Source organism: Myotis nattereri, assembly GCF_964212035.1.
Source record: "Myotis nattereri genome assembly, chromosome: 15".
NCBI lineage: Eukaryota > Metazoa > Chordata > Mammalia > Chiroptera > Vespertilionidae > Myotis > Myotis nattereri.
In genome coordinates this window covers 55,734,307-55,752,660 of record NC_138090.1, presented here as the reverse complement: position 1 = coordinate 55,752,660, position 18,354 = coordinate 55,734,307, and the positions used below count along the sequence as shown (strand labels likewise).

Genomic DNA, 18,354 nt, shown 5'->3' with positions numbered 1-18,354 from the left:
CCACCCATCTCTGAGCTGAGGGTTCCTGGGTCTGAGGGAGGAGGGGCTGGGGGCCTGGGCTCCTGGGTCTGAGGGAGGAGGGGCTGGGGGCCTGGGCTCCTGGGTCTGAGGGAGGAGGGGCTGGGGGCCTGGGCTCCTGGGTCTGAGGGAGGAGGGGCTGGGGGCCTGGACTCCTGGGTCTGAGGGAGGAGGAGCTGGGGGCCTGGACTCCTGGGTCTGAGGGAGGAGGGGCTGGGGGCCTGGGCTCCTGGGTCTGAGGGAGGAGGGGCTGGGGGCCTGGACTCCTGGGTCTGAGGGAGGAGGAGCTGGGGGCCTGGACTCCTGGGTCTGAGGGAGGAGGGGCTGGGGGCCTGGGCTCCTGGGTCTGAGGGAGGAGGCTGGAAGCTGGGCCTTGGGAATGCTCTCCCTGGCTCCAGAGCCAGCACTGCCAGGCACAGAGGAACCCGAATGCACAGAGCTCTATGCTATGCGCCCCGGGTTAGGCCTGTGGAGGGGTTTGTCTCCCCTGTTCCCGCAGCCTCAGGCCTGGCCTCCGGGGGTTCACAATGTGTTTTGTCCCCTCTGTCCTGGGACTAGAGCCCAGACTCCAGGCTGGTCTAAGTTTGGAAGGGGGAGGGAGGGGGGGCCGCAGGTCAGAGGGGGTGAGGGAGGGGTGTGAGGGGGGACGGGATGTCTCCAGGCTGTCACACACACCCCTGTCCCAGGCCCAGGAAAAGGGAGGGACAAAAGACTCAGAGAGAGAGAGAGTCAGGAACAAAGACAGGAGGAGGGAGACGAGACTCCCAGGAGAGGCGGCCCCGGGGAAGCCGGCTTGAGGGGAAACCAGAGAAACAGAGAGAGGGAGGGCCGAGCAGAGTGGGGCCGTCCTGTCGCAGACGGTGGCGACAGCAGTGGAGACAGCGCGGGGACGAGAGAGAGGGGCCAGGGACCAGCAGAGACAGGACAGGGAGTCCTACCCCAGAGATCCGAGACCTGGGACCAGGGCCGGACAGAGACAGGAGGGTGGTGTGGAGGTGAGGGAGGGGAAGAAGAGGTGAGAAGGAGTGAAAGACGTCAACAGAGCAGGACCCACCGACACCCGGAGGCTAAAAGAGGGGAGAGGGGTGAGGTAGAGAGCGAGCGTCAGAGGAATCTGTGGGCTCAGGCGCAGAGGCAGACCGGGCCGGAGCCCTTCAGACGAGCTCCCAGACCACGCAGTGGGTTTAGAGGAACCTAGACAAGGGGCAGCCCAAGGGCCTGATGACACCAGGCAACCCCAAGATGGAGCTCAGGGACCCCGAGAACCAGGAGGATGGGGACCCAGAGGTGAGAGATGGAAACAAGGGAAGAAGAGAGAGAGAGACAGAGAGACAAAGAGGTAGATGCGGAGAGAAACAGAGTCAGAGAGAGCAGGGGCACGGGGCAGAAGGCAGGCAAGAGGGACGGAGAAGGAAACAGAAGAGCCTGAGAAACAGAGAAACATCAGAGACTCAGAATAATACAAACCCAAGGACACACAGCAAGACCGAGGCCCCAGAGAAAGGCGCTCAGGAGCCAAGAATGGGGAGCACAGGGAGAGAGGAGGATGGAGAGAGAGAGAGATGGGTGCAGTGGAAGGGGGGGGGGCGTGTTGTGAGGGTGCAGACGCAGCCCCAGTCGAAGCTGGGGGCTTCTTGGGGCTCCCACAGATGGCCGTGGGTGGGGTCTCTGAGACAATCACCCTTAACCTTGCCAGGACACAAAAACAGGTGGCCCGAGGCCTGGTGAGTCACCCTGACTCATCCTCCTTTCTGGGGCCAGTGACCCCACCATCCCCTGACCCCCCACATCAGCCCTGGGGCTGGCCGCCAACCTCCTCGCGCGCTCTCAGTGGGTCCCAGGCTCACTCCCTCCCCACTGTGTCCCTCACCGGCAGGAGGACACAGCCACAGCCCTCCAGCGGCTTGTGGAGCTGACAGCCACCAGGGTGACCCCAGTGAGGAATCTGCGGGCCCAGTATCGCCTCATCCGAAAGCTTGGCTCGGGCTCCTACGGCAAAGTGCTCCTCGCCCGGCCCCGCCAAGGGGGTGAGTTCGGCCACCGGAAGGCAGCCTCGGGGACTCCCCGTAGGAGGGTTCTCAGAAGCCCCTGAGACAGAGGACATCCTGGGGAGAGAAGGTGGGGACCCTTCTCAATCAGGGCTCCCCAGATGTTAAGAGCTCTGTGATCTTCTGAGGAACAGAGCCCACCCAGAGAGGGTAAGGAACTTGCCTGAGACCACACAGCCAGGTGGGCGCGCCCTGAGTCCCCTTCTGCCCCTTTCTCCCCGGCAGGTCCGGCTGTGGCTCTGAAGCTCCTGCGTCGGGACTCGGTCCCGAGATCCACCTTCCTGAGGGAGTTCTGCGTGGGCCGCTGCGTCTCCTCACACCCGGGCTTGCTCCAGACCCTGGCGGGACCCCTGCAGACCCCCCGGCACTTCGCCTTCACCCAGGAGTACGCGCCCTACGGGGACCTCAGCGGGCTGCTGCAAGAGCGGGTGAGGCAGGCAGGGGACAAAGGCTGGGACTGCTCATCTCAGGTGCCACTTTGTCCCAAAGCCCACTGCTATCTCCAACCCTGAGTCCCAAATCAGTGCCCATCTTAGCTCCCCCCAAAGGCCCCAAACGACCTCCTGATTCCTAATTCTCAATGCAATTTCATGTCGGACCCCAACCCTAATTCATCCAAACACAAGCTTGGAGGGGCAGGGAGGTGGGGTCGGGACGGAGGGCGGATTAGGTCTGATGACGGCGGTGGGGACGGAGACAGAGCTGGGATTCCAGTGGGCACTGAGATCGGGAGTGTGGGCATGCGTGGAGCGGGTGGGCTGAGTTTAGAGTTGTTTATAGATTGGTAATGCGTGTGGAGAAGAGCATGGATGGGGTTGGAGCGTGAGGCAGAGGATATGCATATAGATTGAGTCCGAGATGGGCTGTAGCGAGGTTTCCTCTACAAAGATCGAATCCATGAGATTCTAGGGGGACTTGAGCATAATGGTTAAGGTGGGACCATCTTTTTGGGAATTGGCTTTAGATTTGAGAGAGGGTTAGAAAAAACAGAAGGAGGGAGGGAAGGAAGGAAGGAAAGAAGAAAGGATGGGTGATAGGAAGGATGGATAAATGGATGGATGGATGGATGGATGGAAAGAAGGAAGGCAGGAAGGATGGGTAATTGATGAGTAGAAGAAAGGAAGGCAAGAAGAAAACGTGGAAGGAAGGAAGGAAGGAAGGAAGGAAGGAAGGAAGGAAGGAAGGAAGGGTGGATGGGAGGAGAGGAAGGGTGGAAGGAAGGGTGGAAGGAAGGGAAGAAGGAAGGGTGAATGGAAGGAAGAAAGATGGAAGAATGGATAGAAGGATGGAAGGGTAGGTGGAAGGATGGATGGATGGATGGAAGGAAGGAAGGAAGGAAGGAAGGAAGGAAGGAAGGAAGGAAGGAAGGAAGGAAGGGAGATAGGAAGGATGTGTGGGTGGATGGAAGGAAGATGGGTGGATGGATGGACGGATGGAAGGAAGGGTGGAAGGACTGAAAGAAGGAATTGTATATGGAAGGACGGGAGGAAGAAAGACAAGAAGGAAGGGTGGGTAGAAGGAAGGAGAGGTACATGAAAAAAAGAAGAGATGGATTTTGGATATTAAATAACTGCATAAATTATTGGATTGCTAACTGTCTGGTGGGATGGACATTGAATGAAAACACTGCAGAATAGACTGTTGGGTGGAAAAGTGGTTTGACAGATGGGTTGCTGGCCAGCTGCCTGGCTAGCTGGGTGGATGGATTTATCAATTGACTGAGGAAGGGCACTGTGGACATCTGGAGCAAGGTCTGAGTTGGAGATGGGACCTAAATCAGTATGGGACTAAGGACAGAATTGAGTGTGGGGCTTGTGTTCTCACTAGAGATCTGAGTAGTGCGTTCAGAGGAGGTTAGTAAGAAATGGAAGGGATGGTTTCGGGTGTTAGGGTTAGGGGCACATTTGGTGGAAGCTAAAAGAGCTCCCGGTTCAATGTGGGGTTTGGTCTATGGCCGTAAGAAGGGGGTGCTCGCTGGGGTTGAAGATGATCTGGAGAAGGTGTTGGGGGAGGTTATGGGGACACCAGAGGTTGCCACTGGTCTGGGGTTCTGGATTCTTGAACCCCAAGGAGCCAAATACAGAAGGAACCAGCCCTAGCCAGTTTGGCTCAGTGGATAGACCAGTGATGGCTAACCTTTTGAGCTCAGCATGTCAGCATTTTGAAAAACCCTAACTTAACTCTGGTGCCGTGTCACATATAGAAATTTTTTGATATTTGTAACCATAGTAAAACAAAGATGTATATTTTTGATATTTATTGTATACTAGTTGCCTGGTGCACAGATTCGTGCACATTGAAAGGAAAATAATTAGAAGAAATATTTTAATAATGCTATTTGCCCTTTCTCTGTAATGGGAGTGTCAGAGCTGCCACTGGTCACCATCTGTGCAGTGATCAGCAGAGCATTCGGGCCCCCACTGGCACCCTCATTGGCCTGATGCCGCCCGCTCACCTGCTCTACCATCCCACCGTGGTCCTGCTCTCGTTGGGGACCCACTGGGCCCGGCAGGGTCTCCACTGCTGCCCACTGTCAGCACTGCATTGCCAACATCTGCCATGTTCTGTGCCACCCCCGATGATCAGTGCACATCATGGCAAACAGTTGAACTCCTGGTCAAAATCCCAGTCAAGGGGGAAATTTGCATATTAGGCTTTTATTATATAGGATATTTAAATGCCATTTAACAAAGAAAAATCCACCAAAAAAATGAGTTTGCGTGTCACCTCTGACACGCGTGTCATAGGTTCGCCATCACTGGGATAGAGCGTCAGCCTGCAGACCGAAGGGTCCTGCGTTTGATTCTGGTCAAGGGCACGTATGTCGGTTGCAGGCTCCTCCCCAGCCCGGGCCCTGGTCTGGACTCATGCAGGAGGCAACCAATCGATGTGTTTCTCTCACATCGATGTTTCTGTCTGTCTTTCCCTCTCTCTCCCACTCTCTCTAAAAATCAATAGAAAAATATCCTCAGGTGAGGATTTAAAAGAAAAAAGAAGGAACCAAGGCCCCCTGACCTTCACCCTCTCCCCTTGACCCCAGGGCCTCCCCGAGCTGCTGGTGAAGCGGGTGATGGCCCAGCTGGCCGGGGCCCTGGACTTCCTCCACAGCCGGGGGCTGGTGCACGCCGACGTGAAGCCGGACAACGTGCTGGTCTTCGACGCCGCCTGCAGCCGCGTGGCCCTCGGGGACCTGGGCCTGACCCGGCCGGAGGGCAGTCCGACCCCGGCGCCCCCCGGGCCGCTGCCCTCCGCCCCGCCCGAGCTCTGCCTCCTGCTGCCCCCCGACACCCTGCCCCTGCGGCCATCCCTGGACTCCTGGGGCCTGGGGGTGCTCCTCTTCTGCGCCGCCACGGCCTGCTTCCCCTGGGACGTGGCCCTGGCCCCGGACCCCCAGTTCGAGGCCTTCGCCGGCTGGCTGACCACCCGGCCCCAGCCGCCTCGACCGCCCCGCCCGTGGGACCGGTTTGCGCCCCCGGCTCTGGCTCTGCTCCAGGGCCTGCTGGACCTGGACCCCGAGACCAGGAGCCCCCCACTGGCGGTCCTGAACTTCCTGGGGGACGACTGGGGGCTGGAGGGGGACAGTGGGGGACCTGGGGGCTCAGGGAGCATCTCTGGGGAGGATGGGGAGGAAGAAGAGGAGGGATCCAGCTTGGAGGAGTGGACAGAGGAGGAGGAGGAGGAGGAGGGGGACCCGGGCGGCGTGAGGGTGGGGACAGATGGGGGAACCCCCGGACCAGGTGACTGAGCAGGTGGCCGGGCCTGAGCCAGAGGCCCCTCCCGCAGCCTCCACGGCCACCTGGACGGAGAGACAGCTGCTCCCGAAGGACAGACGCAGCCCATCGGGTCTCTCCCTTCCCGAGGCCGGATGTGGCCGCTATACCCCCTCCTCCCCACATGAGGACCCAGGAGCCCAGGCCCCCAGCCCCTCCTCCCTCAGACCCGGGGTCCAGCCCCTCCTCCCTCAGACCCAGGGGTCCAGGTCCCCAGCCTCCTCCCTCAGACCCAGGAGCCCAGGCCCCCAGCCCCTCCTCCCTCAGACCCGGGGTCCAGGCCCCCAGCCCCTCCTCCCTCAGACCCAGGGGTCCAGGCCCCCAGCCCCTCCTCCCTCAGACCCAGGGGTCCAGGCCCCCAGCCCCTCCTCCCTCAGACCCGGGGTCCAGCCCCTCCTCCCTCAGACCCAGGAGTCCAGGCCCCCAGCCCCTCCTCCCTCAGACCCAGGAGTCCAGGCCCCCAGCCCCTCCTCCCTCAGACCCAGGAGTCCAGGCCCCCAGCCCCTCCTCCCTCAGACCCAGGAGTCCAGGCCCCCGGCCTCCTCCTCCCTCAGACCCAGGGGTCCAGGCCCCCAGCCCCTCCTCCCTCAGACCCAGGGGTCCAGGCCCCCAGCCCCTCCTCCCTCAGACCCAGGGGTCCAGGCCCCCAGCCCCTCCTCCCTCAGACCCGGGGTCCAGCCCCTCCTCCCTCAGACCCAGGGGTCCAGGCCCCCAGCCCCTCCTCCCTCAGACCCAGGAGTCCAGGCCCCCGGCCTCCTCCTCCCTCAGACCCAGGGGTCCAGCCCCTCCTCCCTCAGACCCAGGGGTCCAGGCCCCCAGCCCCTCCTCCCTCAGACCCAGGAGTCCAGGCCCCCAGCCCCTCCTCCCTCAGACCCAGGGGTCAAGGCCCCCAGCTCCTCCTCCCTCAGACCCAGGAGCCCAGGCCCCCAGCCCCTCCTCCCTCAGACCCAGGAGCCCAGGCCCCCAGCCCCTCCTCCCTCAGACCCAGGGGTCCAGGCCCCCAGCCCCTCCTCCCTCAGACCCAGGGGTCCAGGCTCCCAGCCCCTCCTCCCTCCAGCTCCCTCCCCTCCTCTTTCTTCCTTCTGCCCTGATGGCGTCTCCATGGAGGAAGGCGCTGCTCCCCCTGTGGATCCGTTGTCTGCACTGTGGGCCTCGCCGGATGTGGGGACGTGGACTTCCTGTGCGGGCGCTCCTCTCCTCTAAGACCTCGCACGGCTCCCACCGACCCCGGCACCAAACCTGGGCTTTCAGGACCCGACGCCACGGGGAACCGCAGCCTGCGCCGCCTCTCCGTGTCCCTGGGCTCCTGACACTGAGGGAGCCACGCAGCCCCTGAGGACCTGTATCTGTGCACGCACGCACCACGCACGCACGTGCACGCACCACGCACACACGTGCACGCACCACGCACGCACGTGCACGCACCACGCACGCACTTGCACGCACCACGCACGCACGTGCACGCAGGCGCACGCACCACGCACGCAGGAACTCACGTGCACGCACACGCAGGCTCGCACAGGGCTTCCTGTGTCCTCCCTGGGAGTCGCCCAGATGCCCCCGCCTGCGCCCTCTTGGCCCCACGGACTGGATCGGATCCAGTGGTCGTGACTCCATGTTCCCCGGCTCCCTCTCAGGGGCTCCGGCGGAGACTTGAAAGGGATCTACGACCTTCCAGCTTCCGCGCCCACCTTCCACCGCCCTGAGCGGCTCCTGTGGAGCGCGCGGTGGGGGCGCCCCGGCTCAGGGCCCCCTGGTGGGGGCGGGTCTGCAGCGACCAGTGCTGCCTCCTCTGGGGCCACGTCCCAGGGGCCGCCCGGGTCAGGCAGGGGGGCTGTGCTTCCTCCCGGGACTCTGTCCTGTGTGCATTCAGCCCGGCCGGTGTGGCTCAGTGGTTGAGCGTCAACCTAGGAACCAGGAGGTCAGGGTTTGATTCCGGTCAGGGCACAGGCCCTGGTTGCGGGCTCGAATCGCAGTGTGGGGCGTGCAGGAGGCAGCCGACCCATGATTCTCTCTCATCATTGATGTTTCTCTCTCTCTCCCTCTCCCTTCCTCTCTGAAATCAATAAAAACAGACTTTAAAAAAAAGAGTGGGTTCACTCTGCACAGCTAGGTGGTGTCCTGGTTGAGCCCTGGGGCAGAAGGGGGTTATTGGGGGAAACATGGGGCATCGTGCACCGTGGGCCATCGGCCGGGAGACGCTGAGCTGAGCGGGCAGGCCCTGGGTGAGGGGACCCAGGAGCGCTCAGCACCATCTTTGCAACTGTCCCCAAAAATATAACGTTATTCCGGAACAAAAGTTTATTCTGAAAGCATTGCGTTCGGCCCTAACCGGTGTGGCTCAGTGGATAGAGCGTCGGCCTGCGGACTGAATGGTCCCGGGTTTGATTCTGGCCAAGGGCATGTACCTGGGTTGTGGGCACATCCCCAGTGGGGAGTGTGCAGGAGGCAGCTGATGGATGTTTCTCTCTCATCGATGTTTCTAACTCTCTATCCTCTCCCTTCCTCTCTGTAAAATCAATAAAATATATTTTAAAAAATAAAAGCATTGTGTTCACACCTGTCCTCTGGCCGGCGACCTGAGGGCTGGGTGCCTGGCCCAGGCGCCCGGCTTCCTCGCTGAGTGAGACCCGGGTCCCTGCAGGCTTCTCCCCAGGGCGATGTCCGTGACGCCCTCCCCGTGGCCCCTCTTCCCAGTTGTCCGCCACCTGCCGCCCCTCGGTCCCAAGTCTGAGCTCATCCCTCACCGCATCGGTCTGGAATCCGTTGTCTCATCCTCTCCCACAGGACCCCAGTGTCTTGTCCCGGGGACACCCTCACCCGACACCTGCGCCTGCCCCGTCAATGGGCCGCTGATGGGCAGCTGGGGTCAGGGCAGGGGATCCACAGAGAAATGACCTCACCCTCTGCAGGTGGTCCTGAGCCTGGGTCCCAGGGAGGAGGGGCTGGGGGCTTGGACTCCTGGGTCTGAGGGAGGAGGGGCTGGGGGCCTGGACTCCTGGGTCTGAGGGAGGAGGGGCTGGGGGCCCGGGTCTGAGGGAGGAGGGGCTGGGGGCCTGGGCTTCCGGGTCTGAGGGAGGAGGCTGGGGGCCTGGGCTCCTGGGTCTGAGGGAGGAGGGTCTGGGGTCTGGGTGTGGGACATTTGTTTCTCCACAGCCAGTTCTGGGAGCCAACACACGAGGGCGCTCCATCCCTAGTGGGATAAAGTGGGCGGGGCCGTGGGCGGGGCTTAGGACCCTAGGTGGGGGCGGGGCCTCGCTCCTGGGCAGGCCTCCGCTGGCCTGGGCTCTAAGTGCTGGACACTGACCACAGCGGGCAGCCCAAGGGTCAGGCCAGCCTTGGAGAAGGTGAGGTCCGGAGTCGGGACCCGGGTCAGCAGGAGGCAAGAGTTGAAAGGCCTGAGGTGGGTGGCACCTGAGAGTGAAGCTGGGCAGGTGGCCAGAGACCCCGGTCCCGAAGGAGAGCAGGACTGGACCTTAGGGCTGTGGAGTGGTTGAGGGTTAGGGACAGAGTCTAGGGGGTCCCAAGACTTGTGAGTTGTATAGGTTCCAGGAGAGATGGACCGGGACCCGGACTGCAGGGTCTGAGGGAGGAGGGGCTGGGGGCCTGGGCTCCTGGGTCTGAGGGAGGAGGGGCTGGGGTCCTGGGCTCCTGGGTCCGAGGGAGGAGGGGCTGGGGGCCTGGGCTCCTGGGTCTGAGGGAGGAGGGGTTGGGGGCCTGGGCTCCTGGGTCTGAGGGAGGAGGAGGCTGGGGGCCTGGGCTCCTGGGTCCGAGGGAGGAGGGGCTGGGGGCCTGGGCTCCTGGGTCTGAGGGAGGAGGGGTTGGGGGCCTGGGCTCCTGGGTCTGAGGGAGGAGGGGCTGGGGGCCTGGGCTCCTGGGTCTGAGGGAGGAGGGGCTGGGGGCCTGGGCTCCTGGGTCTGAGGGAGGAGGGTTGGGGGTCTGGGCTCCTGGGTCTGAGGGAGGAGGGGCTGGGGGCCTGGGCTCCATGGTCTGAGGGAGGAGGGGCTGGGGGCCTGGACTCCTGGGTCTGAGGGAGGAGGGTTGGGGGTCTGGGCTCCTGGGTCTGAGGGAGGAGGGGCTGGGGCTGTGGGACCCCAGCCCGCTCAGGCGCTGGGGCTGCTTCCAGGTCCTCCCTCGCATCTGGGCCCCCGTGCCCCGCCGCCAGCCCCCAGGGACAGAGAACACCTGTTTGTGCTTAGGAGCCTGAAGCTGCTCACCCACCCCCAGGGCCCAATCTGTTTGCTTTGGAAACAACATGGGGGTGTCTCGAGTTATCTGGTTCATCTTTCACCCGTGGGCCACTGGGTGACGGTGGGGGCGGGGGCGAGGGACACCTGTGATCTTAGACTTGACCTCACCCCAACTCGCAACTCCTTTCTGGCTCCTCAATGCCTTTACTGATGAGGGAGACTGAGTCACCAAAGTGCCCGACCCTCCTCCCTCAGACCCAGGAGTCCAGCCCCCCAGCCCCTCCTCCCTCAGACCCAGGAGTCCAGCCCCCCAGCCCCTCCTCCCTCAGACCCAGGAGTCCAGGCCCCCAGCCCCTCCTCCCTCAGACCCAGGAGTCCAGGCCCCCAGCCTCCTCCCTCAGACCCAGGAGCCCAGGCCCCCAGCTCCTCCTCCCTCGGACCCTGGTCTGGCCCTGGGTCAGCCTGGTGCTCTGGCCACAGACATGCCCGGGAAACAGTCCGATGAGGAGCAGGTGGAGGCGGGGACCCCCGAGAATGGAGCTGAGGCTGTGGACGACCTGGGGGGCCTCACGCTGGAGGAGCTGTGGCAGGGCCAGGAGGCGGCCCTGGCCCTGGAGGACATGATGACCCTGAGCGCCCAGACCCTGGTCCGAGCCGAGGTGGAGGACCTGTACCAGGAAGTGCGTCCCCTGGGCCAGGGCCGCTTTGGCCGGGTCCTGCTGGTCACGCACCGGCAGAAAGGTAGGGGCCTGGGGACAGAGGCGGGGGCAGGGCCGGGGGGCAGGGGTGGGGGTGGCTGGGCCCAGGGGTGGCCAGCTGGCTGTGGAGCCTGCAGACCTGAATCAAGGTTCCCGTGCCCTCCAGGCTGTGTGCGCTGTCGGGAAGTCCGCTGTGAGCCTGGCAGGGCTGTGGTTGCCAGGACAACGGGGTGCAGAGAGGTGCCCCCTTGGGGCCCAGCATGTAGACAGCTTATCGGTCACCGTGGGGATGGTTCGGAGCCAGGCCATGCGCCAGGCACCCAGCAATCTGGTGTCTTTCTGCTCAGTGCACACACACGCACGCGCGCACACACACACACGCACGCTCATGCACACATACATACACATACACACACATACACACACGTGCACACACACACACGCACACACACACCGCCTCCCCACGGAGCAGGACACTGGATGGAGCTTAGAATCCATGTCAGTCGGGACTCCCCCTCCGAGCTCCCCTGGAGGCTGGGCCCATCCGGGTGCTGCAGGGGACCCAGGCAGGAGTCTGTGAGCCCCCCTTCAAGGAGGGCGTCCTGGGGCTGCCACACGCAGGACCAGGGGCAGGGCGTCCCAAAGAAATGTCCGCAAGATGTAGTCACACATTAACGGCTGCCAGCTCGGTCTTGACAATGAGGTGTATGTTAATAAACTCTGCCTTTTTTTTTCCAGAGAGGAAGGCAGAGGGGGAGAGAGAGAGAGAGATCAATGATGAGAGAGAATCATGAATCGGCTGCCTCCTGTACGCCCCTACTGGGGATTGAGCCCACAACCCGGGTATGTGCCCTTGACCAGAACCGAAACCAGGACCCTTCGGTCCACAGGCTGAGGCTCTATCCACTGAGCAGCACGGGCCAGGGCAGTGTGTATTATTTCCTTGGGACACCCTGTCTTCTCGCCCAATCCTGGGGGCTGGGAGTCCAGGGTCACGGTGTCAGCTGGGCTGTCCCTCCTGGGCCTGTGTCCTCTGTGGCCGGCCCTCTGTGTGTGTCTGTGTCTGAATGTCCCTGGGGGCCGCCTGGGCCGGGCGGGGCTGGGTACGGAGTGTCGCAGTCCTAGGCGCGCTCTCAAAGCTCGGTGCGCCCAGATGGACGGGCTCAGCGGCACAGGAGGCAATGCGGGCGGGCGCAGCTGGGGAGGGAGGGAGGGGCAGCCGCATGGGGGAGGCGGGACCTTCTGTGCCCCAGGCAGCTCCAGATGGGCGCTGGGCCTGGCAGGTGGCAGCTGTAAAATGGGAGAGAAAGGAATGCGGTCCCGGAGGGCTCACGTTCTAGGGACCTGGGGCCGTTCCCAGGCGGATGGAATTCCTGGAAATTCCTTAGAGCAGTGGTTCTCAACCTTCCTAACGCCGCGACCCTTTAATACAGTTCCTCATGTGGTGGTGACCCCCAACCATAAAATTATTACTTCATAACTGTAATGTTGCTACTGTGATGAATCGTCATGTAAATATCTGATATGCAGGATGTATTTTCAATTGTAACAAATTGAACGTAATTAAAGCATAGTGATTAATCACAAAAACAATATGGAATTATAGATGTGTTTTCCGATGGTCTTAGGCGACCCCTGTGAAAGGGTCATTTGACCCCCAAAGGGGTCGCGACCCACAGGTTGAGAACCGCTGCCTTAGTGGGATCTGAGGCCCAGCACCCAGCTTCTGGGGGGGGGCCCTCCCTGGGCCCCCGAAGGTTCTGAGTTCAGTTTTCGTGGAGTCCCTTCGTGGGCTCCAAGTCCGCAGACTTGGGGAGAGCAGAGCGGAACTGCTCAGAATACTGTTGCATTTTTAAAAATATGTTTTTTACTGATTTCAGAGAGGAAGGGAGAGGGAGAGAGAGAGAAACATCAGTGATGAGAGAGAACCGTGGATCTGCTGCCTCCTGCACGCCCCTCCCCGGGGATCCAGCCCGAAAGCCGGGCATGTGCCCTTGCTCGGAATCGAACCCGGCACCCTTCAGTCTGCAGGCCGAGGCTCTATCCACTGAGCCACACGGGCCAGGGCCATGCTGTCGTTATTACTGCCCGGTGGCCATGTGTGTGTTCGGGTGGGCTTGGCTGGGAGGCGGACGGAGCCGGTGGAGGTGGTAGAAGGAAGGGACTCCCAGCTGCCGGGCCCACCCCACCGCGCCCTCCTTCCGCCCTCGCCCCAGGCACGCCCCTGGCCCTGAAGCAGCTGCCCAAGGCCTCCACGTCCCTGCGGGGCTTCCTGTACGAGTTCTGCGTGGGCCTGTCGCTGGGCGCGCACCCGGCCGTGGTGGCCGCCTACGGCATCGGCATCGAGTCCGCCGACTCCTACAGCTTCCTGATGGAGCCCGTGCTGCACGGCGACCTCATCCGCCTCATCCAGCCCAAGGTGGGCGCCAGCAGCTCCCTGCGCGCCTGGGGGACCCGCTGCTACTGCCTCCACCGCCCCCCCTTCCCCCCCGTCCCGCCCAGGCCCCTGGCCGGCCCCGGGTCTCATGGAACGGCTAGTCCTCCTGGGGCTCCGTGACCCACAGAGTCACCCCTACACCCTCAGATTCGCAGCCCTCACCGATCCTCACGCGGTCACACGGGCTCATGGGGTCACACAGGGGCTCATGGGGTCCCACCGGGGCTTATGGGGTCACACCGGGGCTTATGGGGTCACACCGGGGCTCATGGGGTCCCACGGGGGCTTATGGGGTCACACCGGGGCTCATGGGGTCCCACGGGGGCTTATGGGGTCACACCGGGGCTCATGGGGTCCCACGGGGGCTTATGGGGTCACACCGGGGCTCATGGGGTCACACCGGGGCTCATGGGGTCACACAGGGGCTCGTGGGGTCACACCGGGGTTCATGGGGTCACACAGGGGCTCATGGGGTCACACTGGGGCTCATGGGGTCCCACGGGGGCTTATGGGGTCACACTGGGGCTCATGGGGTCCCACGGGGGCTTATGGGGTCACACCGGGGCTCATGGGGTCACACAGGGGCTCGTGGGGTCACACCGGGGGTCGTGGGGTCACACAGGGGCTCATGGGGTCACACTGGGGCTCATGGGGTCACACGGGGGCTCATGGGGTCACACCGGGGCTCATGGGGTCACACTGGGGCTCATGGGGTCACACAGGGGCTCGTGGGGTCACACTGGGGCTCATGGGGTCACACAGGGGCTCACCTAATTGAGATTCTTGATTCTCCTGGGCCTGCTCCCTGGGGAGAGGGGGAGAGAAGCTGAATCTCCCGAGTCCCCTTCCCTCTATGGGAGGGACTGCAGCCTGACCCCGGCGTGCGCCCGCCCCGGCCCCTGCTCCTGCCTCTGACCCCGCCCCGCCCCTGTCATGACCCCGCCCTGCTCCTGCCTCTGACCCCGCCCCTGCTCCTGCCTCTGACCCCGCCCCTGCTCCTGCCCCTGTCCTGACCCCGCCCCTGCTCCTGTCCTGACTCCGCCCCCGCTCCTGTCCTGACCCCGCCCCCGCCCTGTCCTGACCCCGCCCCTGCTCCTGCCTCTGACCCCGCCCCCGCCTCTGACCCTGACCTCGCCCCTGACCTCGCTGCGCGCCCGCAGGTGGGGCTCCCGCAGCCCGCGGCCCAGCGCTGCGCGGCGCAGCTGGCCTCGGCCCTGGACCACATCCACGCGCGCGGCCTCGTGTACCGGGACGTCAAGCCCGAGAACGTGCTGGTGCGCGACCCCGACTGCCGGCGGGTGCAGCTCGCCGACTTCGGCCACACGCGGCCCCGCGGGACGCTGCTCCGCCTGCGCGGGCCGCCGCTGCCCTACACGGCGCCCGAGCTGTGCGCGCCGCCGCCGCTGCCCGACGGGCTGCCCATCCAGCCCGCGCTGGACGCCTGGGCGCTGGGCGTCCTGCTCTTCTGCCTGCTCACCGGCTACTTCCCCTGGGACCAGCCCCGGGCCGAGGCCGACCCCTTCTTCGAGGACTTCCTGGCCTGGCAGGCCTCGGGCCAGCCCGCCGACCGGCCGCAGCCCTGGGTGGGCCTGGCGCCCGCCGCCGACGCCCTGCTGTGGGGGCTGCTGGACCCCCAGCCCCGGAAGCGGAGTCCGGTGAGCTCCGTGCACCGCTACCTGGGCCGGCCCTGGAGGCAGCGGGAGGGGGAGGCGGAGGCGGAGGCGCTGGGGGAGGTGGAGGAGGGGGGCGGAGAGTGAGGGGCAGCCTGGCCCCCGCTTGCCCCGGAGACGCGGGGACACCGGGTCCCACATCCTGAGGCTCCTGTGGTGGCTTTTGGCTGCCCCTCTGCCTCTGTGTCTGTCTCATCACCGGCCGGTTCTGTCCTCCACCTCCCTGCCTTGTCCTGCGGGCTCTCCGGGCTCCCTGTGTGTGTGCACACCTGCCTCCATCGACCCCAGGGCCTTTGCACCTGCTGCCTCCGCTGCCTGCGGTGCCCTTGGCTCCTCCCCTCACCTCCTGGGGACCTGAAATGCTTCCACCCGGGTCCTGGGGCCGCCCCGCCCCCCACACCCCCAGGCAGCACTGCAGGGGGCCCCAGCCTGGCATCACCACCCCCCTGTGCTCTGTGACACCCAGTCCCCAGCAGGGCGTAAGCTCCTGGAGGCGGGCCCGGCCTGTCCTGTGCTCCGTGGGTCCCAGGCAGCTGCGGCCGGGCCACCCTGGCCGGAGCAGGGGGCAGAGGCCTGTGGAGTGAGGGGACCCCTGTAGCTGTGCCCCGGCCTGTCCTCCTCCCTCACACGCTGCTCCCCCTGGGTCTCCCTCTCTCCCGGGCCCCTCCCCTCCTCCCTGTGCTGGGGGGCGCCCTCTTGGTGAAGCGCCTTCTCCTTGCACCCCAGTCCCTCCCTGCAAATAAAGTCCACCTGGCCCCTGGGCTCCGTGAGGCTGTTAGTCTGTCAGCTCAGGGGAGTGGAGGACACTGCACGTGCGTGCGTGTGTGTGTGTGTGTGTGTGTGTGTTCGAACAGGAGAGAACATGTGCAGCAGGGAGAGAGGGGAAGGGAGACAGATAGAGACAGAAAGAGAAAGAGAAAGATAGATGCAGACATAGACAAAAGAGAAAGAAAAAGACAGAAAGAGAAAGACAGGCAGACAGACGGGTGAAGGCCAAGCGCCCACAGCTGGGTGTGTGTGAACTGGCTCTGGGTGCGGGTGTGGGCCCGGCTGCGTGGGCCGGGTCTCAGGGCCTCAGGGCCTGTTTCTGCCCGCCCGGCCGTGTGTGCAAGGAGACGGGTTACCGGGAGCTCCTAGGTGTCCGCTGTCGCGACAGGAGTGGGAGTGGGCTGGAGCGTGTATTCCCGTGAACCTGCGTGCGCACCAGCCCCTGAGCCTGTGTGTGCGTGTGTGTGTGTGTGTGTGTGTGTGTGAGCAAGCGAGAGGGACCGGCATGGAAGCTGTGGTGCGTTGACTCTGTGGCCGTGGGATCCCTGTGTCCCCGAGGCCTTGAGCGCCTGTGTGCCTGGCGGGGGAGGGGTGTGGGGGCGGGAGGGGGGGGAGGCGGTCAGCGGGCAGGCGCCACCGCCAGTCACCAGCTGGGCCCCTGCCCCTTCACACCTCCCCTCGCACCAGCCCCCTTGGCAGCCGCCCTGTTTGCAAACACTCTGTCTTCCTCTCCGCGCCCTCCTTGGCCGCCAGCCCCGCGCGAGGCTACAACTAGAGCTGGATCCGGTGTCACTCTCTCCTGGCCCGTCCACACGCCCGGTGCCCCTGCTGTGCCCACGAGGCATCATGGGGCGGGGGGGGGGGTGACAACATGGGTGGAGTGAGTGACCCCAAGGGCCCTTTGAATCCAGGTTCAATTCCGAGGACTGGGACATGGGCCCCTGTCCCGGGCAACCCCGGTGAGCTTCCTGGAGGAGGGGTCGTGGGGGGTGCATTGCGGAAGAGCATGATCGGGGCCTCCTGCCGCCTTATCCGTGAATCTGAAATAGATCCGAAATAGCCTGAGCAATTGGACCAAGAATGTGTCCCCAAGAGCCAGAGGCGCCTCTGAAGCCGGTGAGGCTGGGCGGAGACGAGTGCGGAGGGCAGGGGGCAGAGGTGGCTGCAGACGGTGTTAATTGGGAGCAGCAGCTGAGGCTTAACTGGGAGGTGACAATGACTGGGATGGCCCAGGGGCAGGGGAGGACAGAGATGCCCAGGAGGGACCTGGGGGGGAGGGGGGTGCAATGCTAATTAAATATTCGTTGATTAAGTGACACCTGACACTGATTGTAATACTTAGTGCCCAGGAAGCACAGCCTCCGAGCCTGAGCCCTGGGGGGACAGTGCCGGCCCAGTGCTGCCATGATGCCCACCTGTGCCCGCGGAAGGTCAGGGCAGAGATGGGACCTGACCCCAGGCTGGCTCCTGTCCAGGGCTCAGCTATTTTTTAATATATATATATATATATATATATATATATATATATATATATATATATATATAGATTGATTTCAGAGAGGAAGAAAGAGGGAGAGAAACATCCATGATGAGAGAGAATCATGGATCGGCTGCCTCCTGCACACCCCACACTGGGGATCGAGCCCACAGCCCGGGCATGTGCCCTGGCCGGGATTCAAACCGTGACCTCCTGGTTCAGAGGCCGATGCTCAGCCACTGAGCCACGCCGGCTGGGCATGGCCTTAGCTCTTAAATGGCAGGGACGTCCTGTTGCCATCAGTGGGTGAAGGGGCCCTGTGCGGGGGTGGGGAGGCTGGGAGTGTGAGTACGAGTGTAAGTGTGTTACCACAAGTGTGCTCGCGTGTTTGTGTGACAGCGTGAGTCTGCGGTGAGTGTGGAAGTGAGTGTATGAGCCTGAGTGTGCATTTGTGTGTGAGCGTATGAGAGGGTGAGTGTGTAAGTGTGAGTGAGCGTGCATATGAGAATGTGAGCGTGTGAGGGTGTGAATGGGAGGCTATGAGTGTGAGTGCGCGTGTGCATTTGTGAGAATGTGAGAGTGGGTGTGAGCATGTGGATGGAAGGGAGTGTGAGCGTAACTGAGGAGTGTGTGTGGGCACACGTGTGTGCGAGTCGTGCAAGCATGTGTCTGTGTGTTGGTGAGGTGGTCACACCGCCCTTGGAGGAGACTGGATGGGGGCACCTAAATGAAGACAGAGAATGGGACCGAAGCCGGTGTGGCTCAGCGGATGGAGCGTCGGCCTGCGGACTGAAGGGTCCCAGGTTCGGTTCCGGTCAAGGGCATGTACCTGTGTTGCGGGCACATCCCTGGTGGGGGATGTGCAGGAGGCGGCTGATCGATGTTTCTCTCTCATCGATGTTTCTGACTCTCTCTCTCTCCCTTCCTCTCTGTAAAAAATCAATAAAATATATTAAAAAAAAAAAAAGACAGAGAATGGGGCTGCGAAGCCTTCAGACGCACTGAAGGGTGATCACCAAAAGGCCAACCATGGAGTACGGTGAGGGGCGGGGGTATGTGTGGAGGCGGAAGGGCGTAGAGGGCATAAATGGTGATGGGGAAATTTTTTTTAAGCTGTAAGGGGAGAAAGGCAGATGGTGCATGTTGGCGAGGACGTGAACAAGCTGGTGGAGTGGGAAACGGGGCAGCCGCTGGGGAAGGCAGCACGATGCTGTCTTCCTCTACACGCGGGAGGCAGAGTTCCCATATGGCCCAGCAATTCCGCTCCTAGGCGCCTAC

The 18,354-nt window shown here is 63.2% G+C and overlaps 2 protein-coding genes across 2 annotated transcripts; both read left to right on the top strand.

Moving 5' to 3' along the window:
• Window positions 1-1,564: 1,564 nt before the first annotated feature.
• Window positions 1,565-5,811, top strand: SBK3 (SH3 domain binding kinase family member 3; the record flags this gene model as incomplete). The annotated part of the gene is given in 5 exon segments (XM_081107172.1): window positions 1,565-1,582; window positions 1,584-1,742; window positions 1,895-2,045; window positions 2,292-2,494; window positions 5,107-5,811. Coding segments are annotated over 5 exon segments (1,236 nt in total).
• A 4,697-nt stretch (window positions 5,812-10,508) lies between these two features.
• On the top strand, window positions 10,509-14,918 carry SBK2 (SH3 domain binding kinase family member 2; the record flags this gene model as incomplete). Its single annotated transcript, XM_081108028.1, has 3 exons — window positions 10,509-10,767; window positions 12,941-13,143; window positions 14,322-14,918. The coding sequence occupies 3 exons, from the start codon at window positions 10,509-10,511 to the stop codon at window positions 14,916-14,918; spliced, it is 1,059 nt and encodes a 352-aa protein (XP_080964154.1).
• Window positions 14,919-18,354: the final 3,436 nt, after the last annotated feature.